This window comes from Theobroma umbraticum, unplaced genomic scaffold (genome assembly GCF_002168275.2).
Source record: "Theobroma umbraticum cultivar Fairchild unplaced genomic scaffold, ASM216827v3 scaffold_147.0, whole genome shotgun sequence".
Classification (NCBI taxonomy): domain Eukaryota; kingdom Viridiplantae; phylum Streptophyta; class Magnoliopsida; order Malvales; family Malvaceae; genus Theobroma; species Theobroma umbraticum.
In genome coordinates, this window is record NW_018397259.1 from 349,665 (window position 1) to 363,277 (window position 13,613).

Here is a 13,613-nt window from a genome sequence, read left to right on the forward strand (position 1 = left end):
TTCTTTATGCCTTTAGAGGCTCTAGCATAGTAGGCTTAAAGACTTCTCTCATGACATTGTAGAGAGTGGAGGAATAAATCATCATTAAGAAAACAAAACACAAGTGCACTGGAGTCGAGAAGAGAGAGAGAGAAAATCACATGGGTAAATAAACACAGATTATAACGAGAAAAAGACAAAGTTCAAAGTTTAGTCCATGAAAGTAAAAAACATACTACTGCTTACTCCTCAGCTTCACTACAACTAAACGACAACATTAGCAGCTGCCTTCCTCCTTCCTCCTTCCTCTACACACCAGCAGAGCAAAGCAATCATCCTAAACCAAATAAACCCAAAACCTCTCATCCATTGATCCAGCCTTCGAACCCTCCTTTTCACCATGTTTCGCTCTCTTTCCCTTAAGCGCTCTTTCCAAACCCACCTCAAAACTCTCATCCATTGCCCTCAACCACCTCCTCCACTGCCGCTCCCTTTCTCTCCAATCCGCACCCTCTCAACCGCCTCTTCCTCCGACTCCGAGCTCCGTAAATACCTCGGCTACACCGCCCTCCTCATCTTCTGCGGCGCCACCACTTACTACTCCTTCCCGTTCCCCGACAACGCCAAGCACAAAAAGGCCCAAATCTTCCGTTACGCCCCACTCCCGGACGACCTCCACACAGTCTCCAACTGGAGTGGGACCCACGAGGTCCAGACCCGACATTTCCACCAGCCCGAGAATCTTCAGCAACTAGAGCAGTTGGTTAAGGAGTCGAACGATAAGCGGACTAAGGTTCGACCCGTCGGGTCTGGGTTGTCTCCGAATGGGATTGGGTTGGCCCGTGGAGGGATGGTGAATTTGGCGTTGATGGATAAAGTGGTGGAGGTGGATAAGGAGAAGAAGAGGGTGAGGGTTCAAGCGGGTATAAGAGTGCAGCAATTGGTGGATGAGATTAAGGAATATGGCTTAACTCTTCAGAATTTCGCTTCCATTAGAGAGCAGCAGATTGGTGGCATTCTTCAGGTTTGCTCTTTGCATTACTTTATTTTGACTTTTATTAAAGTTATTTATCTTTAGGATGTGGACTATATTTTAAGCGAGCTTCATTCTGTTGTTGCTTTTGCTGCATTGCCTGCATCTAACAGCAAAAAAAGCCTGTTTTATTGTTATTTCTGATACTTGCCCTTTGCTTCAAAACTTAAGTATCTAATTATTTTATTATGAAATGCATGATTTTACATTTTTATAAAATGATTATGTCAAAATTTGTCGATGCATTTCATTTCTTCGTTTTTAATGAATAGTAATTTTGGTTTTTTTTGTTTAAACTATTAGCATTTACTTTGTACATTTTTTTTGAAGAAGTAAGGTGCAAAAAGTAAATTGCAAATAGCAAAAGTAACAACCTGATGAAGCCTTAACCCTCTATATGTCTTATGTACATGGTGTGTTTGACCTTTGATTCAGAAACAGTGTTTATTTTCGGCCTTAAAAATAATAAAGATTGTAGAGGAGGCATGTTTAGTTCTCTTTCAATTTGGCTTTTATTTGCTATGTATGCCTGAAGTGCAACTTAAGCGTCGTTGATATGATTCTACTCAGTTCTAAGTGACAAAATTTTTCATACCTTAGAACTTTTTATGTCCTCTAGAATGTACTGATTTCTTGTGCTTCAAATGCAAGAGTTGGGAACTTTTGGACCATGGTAGACTGGTAGTTTTCTGAAGGAAATGGTTAGACAAACCCTAAGTACTTTTTATGATATACAGGTTTTTGTTTCTGTAAAAGGAAGAGAAGAAACACAATGAAAGAAAAAGCTAATTTCACATCTTGTTGCTTGTATTACATGGAATTGGGGTTTTGATGGTGTCCAAATGTCAGGTTTGTCTTAGTTTGGCATATTTTTCATTATATAGGACTGTCCAGTGGTGGCATACAATGTCCTGATGGCTCTACATGTGAATTTTGGATGAAGTGGAAAGTTAGGGAGCAAAGCTTCTTTCATTAATAATTTAATGAAGTCAATTGCATGAAGGTGTGCCCTTTTTTAGTTAACTATTTTTATCTGACCTTCCTCTTTTTCATCTTCTTGTCTTCAGGTTGGTGCTCATGGTACTGGATCAAAATTGCCTCCCATTGATGAACAGGTCATTCGCATGAAACTTGTTACCCCTGCCAAGGGAACAATAGAGCTTTCAAGAGAGGAAGACCCAGAGTTATTTTATTTAGCTCGCTGTGGTCTTGGTGGCCTTGGAGTGGTTGCTGAAGTCACCATTCAATGTGTTGAAAGACAAGAGCTTGTGGAGCACACAAGTGTCTCAAACATGAAAGACATCAAGAAAAACCACAAGTAATTTCTTTTTTATCCTTTTGTTACCCTGTTCGCAGATCTCTGAAGAAACATAAGTTCCTAATATCTCATAAAATTACTGTCAACTTGCAACTCGATTGTCAATACTTAGCACTCTCTGACTTTCGATAATTGTCTTGTGGATAATAAGCGTTGATCATGTCAATTTGTATTATATATGCTTTTACCATGATTTATTAGATGCTCAAAAATTTGGATCAAGATGAAGTTTGATTGGTGTTAAGTAATGCATTACATATTTTGCAAATGGTTATGATGCTTGACAATCCATTCTTTTGAAGTGAGTTTGAATTGGAAATATAGTCTTATATTTCTTCTCATATATCAAAGAATTAACGGAGGACGTATTTGATTCTCAAACATTGAAAGCTTTTTACCTTTTCCTTGTAGGAAGATGTTGTCTGAGAATAAGCATGTCAAGTACCTGTACATTCCCTACACTGACACTGTTGTGGTTGTGACATGCAACCCTGTTTCAAAATGGAGAGGTCCACCCAAATTCAAACCCAAATATACTAAGGATGAGGCTATGCAGCATGTTCGTGATCTCTACAAGGAATCTCTTAAGAAGTATAGGTACTGCTATTGTCTTTTGATACCATTCCAATTTGTTGAATATGAGGCCCATGGAAATGGTGGTCTTGTTTCTTTTTGCCTTGTAATAGCCTGGCTGGAAATTACTTTTTTTTTTCCCCTTAATCTTCTTTTAGTTAGTCATATTTATTGGTTTATATTGGTTTGAATAGCCTTGTTGGAGTAACTGAGAAAAGGTGAGGAAAGAATAAATTTGATATATCAAATTCCTGAACGTTTTGAATTTGGTTTCTTTCTCTGTTTTAACTTTCTTACTATTGAATTTCTTGTCCATTGTCAGTATGGTAATGATTCTTAGTCGGGGACTCATTTGGATTGGTTTGTCAGGAGTTGCTGGCTGGAAAGTGGAAGCTCTGTTGTTTCTTCTTTACTATTGTTTAGATTACTGATGTATCTGATCCCTATTATCTGTTTGAAAACCTCTAGCACAATGTCTATTCTAAATATGATGGTGAATAACCTCAGAGAGTGGGATTTCTACATTGTTCTATGAAAAAAAAAGCAATTATGTCCTCAATTTATTGACCAAATTGAATTATAATAACCTATAAAAATGGAATCAACCAAACCATTTTTTCTTTGCATATATCCTCACAGTGAGGGAGTTTCAACATATGATGACCATTTTAGAGGAGAGGTATGGCTACCAATTAGGTTGTCCCTTGGCCAAATTCCACATGATTTTGATCTTTATTCTGAATGCTAAAGGTTAATTCTGGGTTGGCACTCAAGCAGCTGAGAACCATCCCTCTTTTTGGGTTTTACACGAGGGGAATAGGTATACATTTTTGGTCTTATAGTTTTCATTTTTTGTCCCCACCTGTTGCTAATGTATCGGTATCCTCTTCTTATATGACTTTTGTTCTGTTTATGTGTCAATTTCAGATTTTCAGTCAATTAACTGCTTAACTTAGTTTTCTGCAGGGCTAGAGAAATTACTTCTACATCTCCTGATAGCAATGACCCAGACATAAATGAGTTTTCATTCACAGAGTTAAGAGATAAACTGCTTGCTCTTGATCCTCTCAACAAAGATCATGTCATGAAGGTTAATCATGCTGAGGCTGAATTCTGGAGAAAGTCTGAGGGATATCGAATTGGATGGAGTGATGAAATCTTGGGCTTTGATTGTGGAGGGCAACAATGGGTATCAGAAACCTGTTTTCCTGCTGGAACTCTTTCCAAGCCTAGCATGAAGGACCTTGAGTATATAGAGGAGCTGAAGCAACTCATTGAGAAGGAAGAGATACCTGCTCCTGCTCCTATTGAGCAGCGCTGGACAGCTTGCAGCCAGAGCCCGATGAGTCCTGCTTCAAGCTCAGCGGAAGATGACATATTTTCATGGGTAATTGTTTTCCCTTCATTTTCATTTTTCTGTCTTTCTCTCTTTTCTCTTCCAGGGTTTTGCATAAGTTTTGAGGAATAAACAATGTCAGGTGTTGCCTTTTCCTCTCAAATATGATCTGAAGTGTGCACTTTTCCTCCTACCAGCCATGAAGCTAAGGTTCCAGTATAATTACACTTTCTGTGGGCTGCTAACAGGATGAGAAGATAATTATCTAACTTACAATGACAAAATAAATCTATTCATAAATGGATCATGACAAAAATTTTGAGTGTTCGATAGAAACTTTTCTAGTCTATTCCTTCCCCTTATTTCCTTGCGTAAATATCGAAACTGGGGAAGTATTTTCCTTTGCTTACATGCTACATTAGTTCCATTCTTTCTTATCCCTTGATAGCATAATCCTCTGCCAACTCACCTTGTGGCAGGCATCTATTTGGTAGTGTAAGTAATAAAACATGAGAATTTAATTTTGGATTGAGCTCATACTAATTAAAAGAAAGTTATGAAAAAAAAAAATTGCATTCTTCCTACTAGACATGAAGCTAAGGGTCCATTAATTTCACGAAAATGAACTTCTGCAAAATTAAAATTTTCCATACTAGGCATTTTCTGGAAAACATAACATTTTCTATTGTTTTGATGATATTGTGAAAAATGATTTCTGATGTTTGGATTACACTATGGAAAATATTTTTTCGAAACTTATTATTTTCATTTAAATTTTTCATGAATTTTTAATATGGAAAAACACTCATAAAGCATTTCAAATTTTAATCAAGTCTACAGTTTCTTAATATCATAAATTTGTTCTTGCTAATTGAACTATGCATTTTTCATTGTTATTAACATCTTCCATAATTTATAACCAACTTATGGAAAACTCCAAACTTCAAACTTCATAAATACCCAAAGTAAATTATTCAAAACTCAAAATAAAATTTCAATTCATATGTTGATTTGAGTAGCAAATTTTGAAAAAAAAAACAAAAATCAATGCTTTTGTCTCAATCGGAAAGAACCCAAAAAGTTCTCATTGACTTGACTTGTTTCAAAAACTTTTCATGGTTGAAGCTTCAAATGCTGCAAAAGGATGTCTTGACAGGTTTGGGTCTCCTTGAGCTTTGCAAAACCGAGGGAAAACTCAAAGAGGAGAAGATCAAGAGGAGCAAAGGGAGATTGAACGAAGGGAAGAGGAAAATGAAGGAAATTTGGGAAGAAAGGGGGGAGGAAAGGGAGATTGAACAAGGGGGAAGGAAAGAGGAAAAGGATGGAACAATGTCATTGGTCTTGGCAGTGGCAGAGGGTGGCGACAGCCTGGTTGCTGGTTCTGGTAGAGGGGATGAGTAGTGATTGTGGCTGGTCCTTGGCCAAGGGGTTCAGGGGTTTGAAGAGATTAGGCGCTCAGAAATTGTCCCCCGCGTTTTAAAAATGGAAGACAATTTTTCCAAATTTAGGAGCTTTTTCTGTTGACTGGAAGTTGGCTTCCAGTTGACCATGCCATTTTCTGGCATCCAAACAGAAGAAATGAGGAAAATGTCTTCTAGAAGTCATTTTTCTGCAAAAGCAATCAGAGCCTAAAGAACCTCAGAAATCCATAATCTTTTGCTGTTTGATTTTGTGCTGCTATTTCCCTTGGTGAATTGAAATTCTTATGCTGTAAGCATGCAGAATACTATGTACCTCTGATAATTTGAAATTAGTTGGTATTTTGAGAAGTTCTTTGTTCTAATTGAGTAAATATTGTTTTGGACCTTGGCTAGACATGAAGGCCGGATTCTAAAGAGTCAGATAAAAGATTTGGAATCTTGTACAACCTCCGATATCAATGTTGGAAAGTCGAACAAGGATCAGTTTCTTAGAGGACTTGTTACTAATGACCTTACCTTTTCTTGATACAATAAAATCAATGCAAGGTCTGCTATGTGTGCTAAGTAGATAATATTTGTGGGTTAATTGCTTGTACTTCTCATATCTAAATCTGCTTTATTTTTTATCAGGTTGGTATTATTATGTACCTTCCTACAATGGATGCTCGTCAGAGAAAGGAAATAACAGAAGAATTCTTCCACTACAGGCATCTTGCACAGGCACAGTTGTGGGATAAATATGCTGCATATGAACATTGGGCTAAGATTGAGGTAGTGAATATATCTTGAAAATTTTTCTTGTTTAGCATTGTCTAAGAGTAAAATCAAAGCCATGATCAATATAGTGTCTGCATTGTCTCCAGATGAATGTTTCTGTCTCATAACTTAAAGTTTCTTGAAGTTCTCACATTCACCAAATTCAGTTTGAAACTTCCAATGGGATTAAGGTATAGGGTTTCAATGCTTGATTGTTTGAATTTTTTTTATTAAAAAAAAACCAATACTTGCTCCAATACTGCAATCGGAAATTGGCGATTCTCTTATGCAGATATGTTGCAACCAATATGGCTGATAGTTCAGTCCTTGAACATTGTTCTGTGAAAGTTTGTTCAGACTAGTCCGTAGGGTCAGATGTTTGTGTCATCCATGTCTATGTGAATCCTGTAAATGTTATGCAGAAATCAGGTTAAAGCTTATGCAGGGTATGCATATTTGTGCATGCACTTGAACATGCATTTTTGTGACTGAATTTAGGTCATTTATGGTGTCTATATCACACAAAAGTATGTTAACGTCTAATAAAACTCATGCTGCTTGTTTAAGCATCAATAAATGAATGCAATGTGCAGGTTCCAAAGGATAAGGAAGAACTTGAAGCTCTGCAAGCTAGGCTCAAAAAGCGTTTTCCAGTGGAGGCATATAACAAAGCAAGGAGGGAATTGGATCCCAACAGGATCCTTTCTAATAACATGCTGGAGAAGCTGTTTCCATTATCAGATAATGTTTGAAAAGCACACCCTATTGGTTAGTTCTTTATTCATTTCAAATCTTATGAATTTTAAAATGGCATATGGCCTGTACTTTTGGCCAATTTAGTGGAAGCATCTTCAGCAATAAGCTTGTACACCAAAATGGAAGGATATTAGGACATTCCATGTATTATTTAGAATTTTTATACGAATTATATGTCCTTCCAAGTGTGATACTTATTGATGCTACCCAACATGCAATCAAGTTCAACTGGATCTATGGTCAGTAAGTAGAAAAAGTAATTTTGAGAGTGATATCAGAACTGTATGATATTAGTCCTGCCTTATATGTTTTTCCCTTAAATAAAGTACATAAATTAATCTTGTATTTTAAAGTGCAAGCTAATTAAACATTCAAGGTTAAGCAATATTCTTTGCCTATACAAGATGTATTTCTTGACTGTCTCCTTGGGGTACCATATGAAGCATATCTATGATTTTTTTTTTTTATTATCAATACCATTGGATTGAGCCTTCCGAGAATTATGGTTTGCAAATTCTGCTCTCTGAAACTGTGGTGTTCTACACATCTTTTAGGTTTTCTGATATGAAGCATGATTGCTATTTTGCAAAGCCTTTGGGCTTTGGTGATACAGCTTAAATTAGTGCTCAGAAGAGAACTTGATCCCAATTTTCGAACTTTATAGCCAGAGAACGATAGGATATTATCCTCAAACCTTGGCCTTACTACTTTAACCTTGATGCTGGTTTTTATCCATTTTGGATTCAGTATATTACTGGTTGGACCTATTTTAATTGTAGCGGATTTTTTAGGCAGAAGTCAGGTGTGTGCAATCTTTTTGAGGTTAGTCTTAAACCATAGAATCTTTTTGAGGCTTGTACAATGAACAACTCCTATAGAATCTTTATTAAATTCAACACTTCTATACTCTGTTAGAACATATGACCAAAATCATAGAATAACAGTTTATAGAACAATCAACAGTGTTCTACCAAAGATAGGCTTCATGTTTCTTGAAAGCAGCGTTTAGAAGCAAGTTTCACAGAGCCAACAGCAGCAAAGCGCGAATAGGCTGCAGTTGTAAGAAAGACAGCAAAGGAAAAAAAAATGTTATTATTAGCGAGAAGGAAGAAGATAAACATAACATACAAGGTGAGTGATCATGATTGTATTAAGTTGTCAAAATGCCTCATCATCAATTAGGTGCCGAGTACTATTCAGTTATGGATATGGCAATCCGGAATACTTTGTCAGAATAGTTGAAGCTAGTAACTAGAAATGCATTCATCTCTTTCGATAGAATTATGCAGGTGTGTTTGCTTAAATTTGTTGCAGAAACTGATATGGTATATGTCTGTCTTACCATCCCTCGATGAAGCCTCTCTCTCCTTTCTTCTTTGTCCGAGAGAAGCTCTTCTTCTGAGCAGGAGGATCCGCAGTAGGATATCCTTGGGTCAAAAACAAAGAGAAAAGTAAGTTGTCAAATCCTCCATCATGAAAACAATAATCTAGAAACTACTGAGTAGCAATGGGTAGTTTGGAAGAAAGTTGGAACCTGCTGGGGGTTGATTCTCTTGTGCATCTGACTTGGGCATTTCGGAAATTGGAATAAACAGAAGCTTTGTTGGGATGTGTTTCCAGATGACTATTGTGTCCAAGGAAGTTGCAGAGATGATGAATCTTTGGTGGCTGCCTACCTTTCATTTTATAGTGGGTTATGTGAAACAATGGACATAAATGTCATATTTACTTCTCTAGGGGCGATAATTAAAAAATATGGGGGCAGGGGCCGACTTTAATGAGGTTGTATCTGAAGCACAAATGGAACTGGAATGAATGTGAAGGAATCCCGGCCACTCATTACAATCAAAAAGTCAACCAAAAGTGACACCCAAGGAAGAAAAACCATTCCTTCGTCAGTAAGAAAGTCGTGGATAAGAGCAATAATAGAGTTTGAGACCAATGGAATAAATCTAATGCAATTAACAATTATTCCCAAAAGGAAAAAAAAAAAAAAAAGGGTTAATACGCGTTAATGATCTGGGCTAACTGTGCTCAAAGAATATATGCTGTGGTTCTCAAAGAACACCGAAAGACGGCAATTGACATTTGGAAAGTTGTAAAGATATTGATCCGCGTTCATACAGAAGCTGACTGGATGGAACCTTACACTCCTGGAAAGTGGATTGGTTCAAGTCAATCTCATACTGGAATTATCGATTCGAGGGCCATCCTCATTTATGGGTGTTTAGGCCCTTATTGGACCACGTTTAGGTTAATACTCGTACCCCATGCAGGTGGCCTATGGGTTTACTAGCACTTGGCGCGTGGACAAGTTTTCCTAACATTTTAGCCTTACCAAGACTCTGCTGATTCAAAAGTTTTCCCAGGATGTTTCTTTTTGACGATTAAAATTCGATATTTTAGTATGAAAGTTTTGAGTTTAAATTTTGCAATAACCCAAAAATAGGTCTTTCTTTAAACAGTTTTAAAATGTATAAATAATAATAAAAAAATATTGTTTCGATTCTTGTATGAAAGATGACGTTAATCCGATCTTAAGGTTACTAATTACATAAGGCTTCATATTGATTTTTGGTTTTGGTTAAAGATGTGCTTGTTATTCTTTTTATTTAATTCGGTGATTTATGTTATACAAGAAATAAAAGTATTCATGAAATCCAACATAAGTCTTATCTAAAGGTCTTAACATCATATTCCAACAATTAGGTTACAAGAATCTTCTTCGTTTTGTTCCTTTTCCGCCATTTTTAATTTATATTATTATTATGATTATTTTTATTTATTTATTTTTTTCACCTCTATTCTATTTACTCATATATTCTAAATCTCTATACATTTTTTTTCATAAATTTCTACGAACTATTAATCATATTCTTTTTCTTTCTTTTTTATTATGTCATGTGTGAGTTCTATCTTATACTTATTATGTTTTTCTTTTTACTATTATATGGATTTTATTTTTTATTATTTTAATTTTTAAAAATTAATAAATTATTACGTAATTCTCAAATATAAGTTGCAGTGTGACGTGTTACTTAGAACAATGTATCATTTTTTTATTTAGAATAATCAATGCGTTCTGTCATATATGTTGTAAACTTTAGTAACAATGATACACATATAAATTGATAGAATGAAATGATTGTATTTCTTTCAATACAATTTTATTTATTATAAATATTTTTAATGACTTCCAAAATAATTTTTTTATTTAATAATTATTTTTATTCTTCAAACCATTTGGTAAAATTAGAGTAATTATGGTTAGCATATTACTAGTTAACCCAGTAAATAATTTTTTACATAATATGTTAAACCTATCAAATTTTCAAAAAAAAATAAAATAAAATTGAGTCTACTAACCCAAACTCCCTATATTTTAATATGAATCTAACTTATCATAATATATTATATCTTAACAGTCTAACTCAATAGCTTATCATAACATATTATATTTTAATAGTTCAACCCAAGAACCCAATATGTTAATTAGCAATTTAAGAAGTAAACAGAAAACAAAAGAAAAGCTTATTCAAAAAGCTATCCATTTTGTATAGAGCACACAAAATAAAGAAGTAATTCATTTGAGCTTAAAAAATTATTTTTTTTTTTACTCTTGCACGTAGAAAGTGAGAAAGACTTCTTTTATAGTTTCATTAAATTATATATATATATATATATATGTATGTATGACACCATCATTATTGTTAATGTGTATTTTTTATGTCTAATGTCTTGAGAATTTTATTTAATCTTTTACATCAGTGAAAATTGAATTATATATAAAGTTCTCTTTGATTGTTTAATGTTTCTTTTTATTTTACCTCTTTTTAAAATTACTCTATCTCCACCCCTGTTTAAATTTGAGATTTTGGTTTAGAGCTCTCAAGTTTGATTAATAAGATTGTAGAAATGAAATTTATGAAATCAGAAAAACTACTTTTCTTTGTGTAACTTGAAAGAAGAAAAAAAAAAAGTGGACAGAAAGTTTAATAATATTGAATACACCAGAACTTGAATTGTGTGGAAGGTTAAAAAGTCGAAATAGTATGGGAGGAAACGTAGGGGCTAACCCAAGGTGGTGGTAAGATTAACATTCGTTATTTTTTAACTTTTAATCTTTAGTATTATATTATAAAATTTGAAAATTATAAATTTATAATTTTATATAATTATTCTTTAATTATTTTTCATGTTAAATTATGAATAATAGGAGTAGAAAATGAATGATATACTAATACTGCTCAAGAGTAGTACAAGCAGTGCAGTGGGGAGAGGGGAAGGTTTAGCAGCAACCGGTAGCCAGAAAATGTGGCAAAAGGGCTTTTAGATCAGAGACAAGTGGTATTATCCTCTCAAATTTCCATGACGAGACAACTCCCGTTTAGCAAATGGAGAGGTGCAACCAATGCAGCTAGTGAATAAGACAGGGTTTGTAACAAAACTCAACCCCAAACTATCTACAACATTTTAATATTAGCCTAGTGGTTGGGTTTTTTTACTTTTCTTGTTACTTTATTAATAATTTTTTATTTTATTTTGAGAAAAAAATAAATAATAAATCAACCAAGGAAACAAATAAAATTAAATAAAACTAATATAATGTTGAATTAAATTCTTACACTTGATTGGAAACTTGAAATTGAGACTAAAATATCTCGTATTTATCATTAAAATGAATCTTTTGAACTACAAGCCTGATAGGATCTAAGATGACTATATTATTGAATATAAAAGAAAATTTATCTTTTGAGTTGCTTCTATAATCAACCTCTTGACAAAACCATTGGTTCTATTTATAATTGGGTTGTACCCTCCTTTGAGCGAAGGTTCAAGGGTTTAGAGTTTTGGTAATCTAGACCTCTATATTAAAAGAAGCCTTTGAGGCCTTTTCAGATGGATTCTTCTTCCTTTTGTTTGTGTTTTTACTTTTACCAACTATGCTTTTATGCGTGCTTGAGTTTACTGCTTCAATTTCATGTCTTTGAGCTCGGCACCATTTATCTGGTTTGAGTATTTTTCCTGTTTCACCATTTGTACTTTTATATTTTCTTGTATTTTTTTTAGCCCATTTATCTCTTTTGATGTTTTGTTTTTGGACAAATTGTGAACTTTTATTGATGGTTTTGAATAACCAGATTTGAAAATTTATTGATTTGTTTAAGCATAAGTTGATTCGGTTAAGCATGCTCAAGTCATTGTTGAATATTCAAAATCTTAATTTTATTTGGATATTTTTGTTTCTATGCCTTCAGTGTTTAGTCATTAATTCACCACAACTGATATTTCTTTTGCTGCTAGCCTATGTTAGTTGTAAAAAACAGATCTTTAATTTGCATTTGTAACCTAACCTGTTAGCATTAGTTGGTTAACCTCTGAAGCTTAAGTTTTTATATTCTAGAAGTAAGTACTCTAATGTTTCGATGGTTTATGTTTTATTTTGTTTTGTTTGAGCAACATAATACACAATTTTTTCGCTTATATTTTCTGTTTAATGGTGGTTTAAAGATGTCTTTTTATAAATGTTTCATCTGTTTCTTGAGTTGTAGTTGAAATGTATCATTGGTTGTAAATGTTAGTTTTATCAACATTATCATGCTTTCGAAATATATTTTTTTATTAGTTTAAGCATTTTAATTGATTTATTCTCTATTTTTTTTGTTTCGTAGGAGACTTGGATAAAGAAATTGATTATTCAGCTGAGGTTAAGTTCTCCATTAGGTTTTGTTTTGCAGGAGACTTGGATAAAGAAATTAATTATTCCGCCGAGGTTAAGTTTTCCATTAGGTTTTGTTTATGATTATTTATTATCACTCATATGTGCTGTAACATCTCGTATCTTGGAGTGATAGTTGATACAATCTTGAGGACTAAATTAAATCAATCGAGGTCAATTAAGATGTTTAAAAATGGTAAAGGATGAAAAGAATATTTTGAAATAAAATATTTTATATGTAATAAAATAATAATATTTTATTAGAGTCAGAATTATGAAGCAAAAAGGAGTTGTAGAGCTGAACCAAGACAAATTAAGATGTTTTAGAGCTCTAGAAGTCAAGTGAAAAAATTTAAAATAAAATAATATTATTTTAATAAAATGTTGTTAAAATAGTAGTAAAATCATTTTTATGTAATGATGGCTTTCCTCACTTAATTTATGTGTCAGGCTTAAATAGCGGAGTTGTAACTGAGATTAGTTGACAACTATGTTATTATTTAAATAATTAATTTTTAGTGCATGGGTACAAATGAAAATATATGTAAGCTAGGAACAATGAAAATATAGTTGATTGATTGAGAAAATAAAGATATGTAGAGTAATAAAATAATGCATGTGAAGTTTCTATTACATACAAATGATTGCATGCAAAAAGGGTGCTGTAAGAGGGAGACATGTGAGACCCCATCATGTGAAGTAAAGAAAAAGGAAAGAATAAA

General features: G+C 33.8%; 2 protein-coding genes across 6 annotated transcripts; one reads left to right on the forward strand and one right to left on the reverse strand.

The window, feature by feature from the left end:
• The first annotated feature begins 231 nt into the window (after positions 1–231).
• GLDH (L-galactono-1,4-lactone dehydrogenase) lies at positions 232–7,517 on the forward strand. 5 transcript variants are annotated; one of them, XR_002445075.2, is made up of 7 exons: positions 233–1,003; positions 2,080–2,330; positions 2,742–2,927; positions 3,870–4,290; positions 5,396–5,949; positions 6,054–6,206; positions 6,291–6,429. XR_002445075.2 is itself a non-coding variant. In XM_021426559.2 (6 exons), exons 1-6 carry the CDS (start codon positions 380–382, stop codon positions 7,166–7,168), a joined length of 1,782 nt encoding a protein of 593 aa, XP_021282234.1. In that variant the 5' UTR covers positions 240–379; the 3' UTR covers positions 7,169–7,517. The 5 variants fall into 5 exon arrangements, 3 of the variants coding, with proteins under 3 accessions (XP_021282236.1, XP_021282237.1, XP_021282234.1); XR_002445076.2 differs by lacking the exon at positions 5,396–5,949 and having other exon boundaries at positions 235–1,003; XM_021426559.2 differs by lacking the exons at positions 5,396–5,949; positions 6,054–6,206 and adding an exon at positions 7,010–7,517 and having other exon boundaries at positions 240–1,003; positions 6,291–6,431.
• Positions 7,518–8,033: 516 nt separating this feature from the next.
• On the reverse strand, positions 8,034–8,849 carry LOC149527232 (cysteine-rich TM module stress tolerance protein). The gene is made up of 3 exons (XM_089783380.1): positions 8,707–8,849; positions 8,515–8,599; positions 8,034–8,223 (listed from the first exon to the last, which is right to left on the reverse strand). Exons 1-3 carry the CDS (start codon positions 8,744–8,746, stop codon positions 8,178–8,180), a joined length of 171 nt encoding a protein of 56 aa, XP_089639506.1. The 5' UTR covers positions 8,747–8,849; the 3' UTR covers positions 8,034–8,177.
• Positions 8,850–13,613: the final 4,764 nt, after the last annotated feature.

What these genes read in the sequence shown, in the direction of transcription:
- LOC149527232 (XM_089783380.1), bottom strand. Translation starts at nt 8,746, where the DNA reads ATGCCCAAGTCAGATGCACAAGAGAATCAACCCCCAGCAG. An exon ending in AGAGAATCAACCCCCAGCAG is followed by an intron (nt 8,600 to 8,706) that starts GTTCCAACTTTC and finishes TTTTGACCCAAG; the next exon opens with GATATCCTACTGCGGATCCT. An exon ending in AGAGGCTTCATCGAGGGATG is followed by an intron (nt 8,224 to 8,514) that starts GTAAGACAGACA and finishes TTACAACTGCAG; the next exon opens with CCTATTCGCGCTTTGCTGCT.
- GLDH (XM_021426559.2), top strand. Translation starts at nt 380, where the DNA reads ATGTTTCGCTCTCTTTCCCTTAAGCGCTCTTTCCAAACCCACCTCAAA. An exon ending in GAATCTCTTAAGAAGTATAG is followed by an intron (nt 2,928 to 3,869) that starts GTACTGCTATTG and finishes AGTTTTCTGCAG; the next exon opens with GGCTAGAGAAATTACTTCTA. An exon ending in AACATTGGGCTAAGATTGAG is followed by an intron (nt 6,432 to 7,009) that starts GTAGTGAATATA and finishes TGCAATGTGCAG; the next exon opens with GTTCCAAAGGATAAGGAAGA.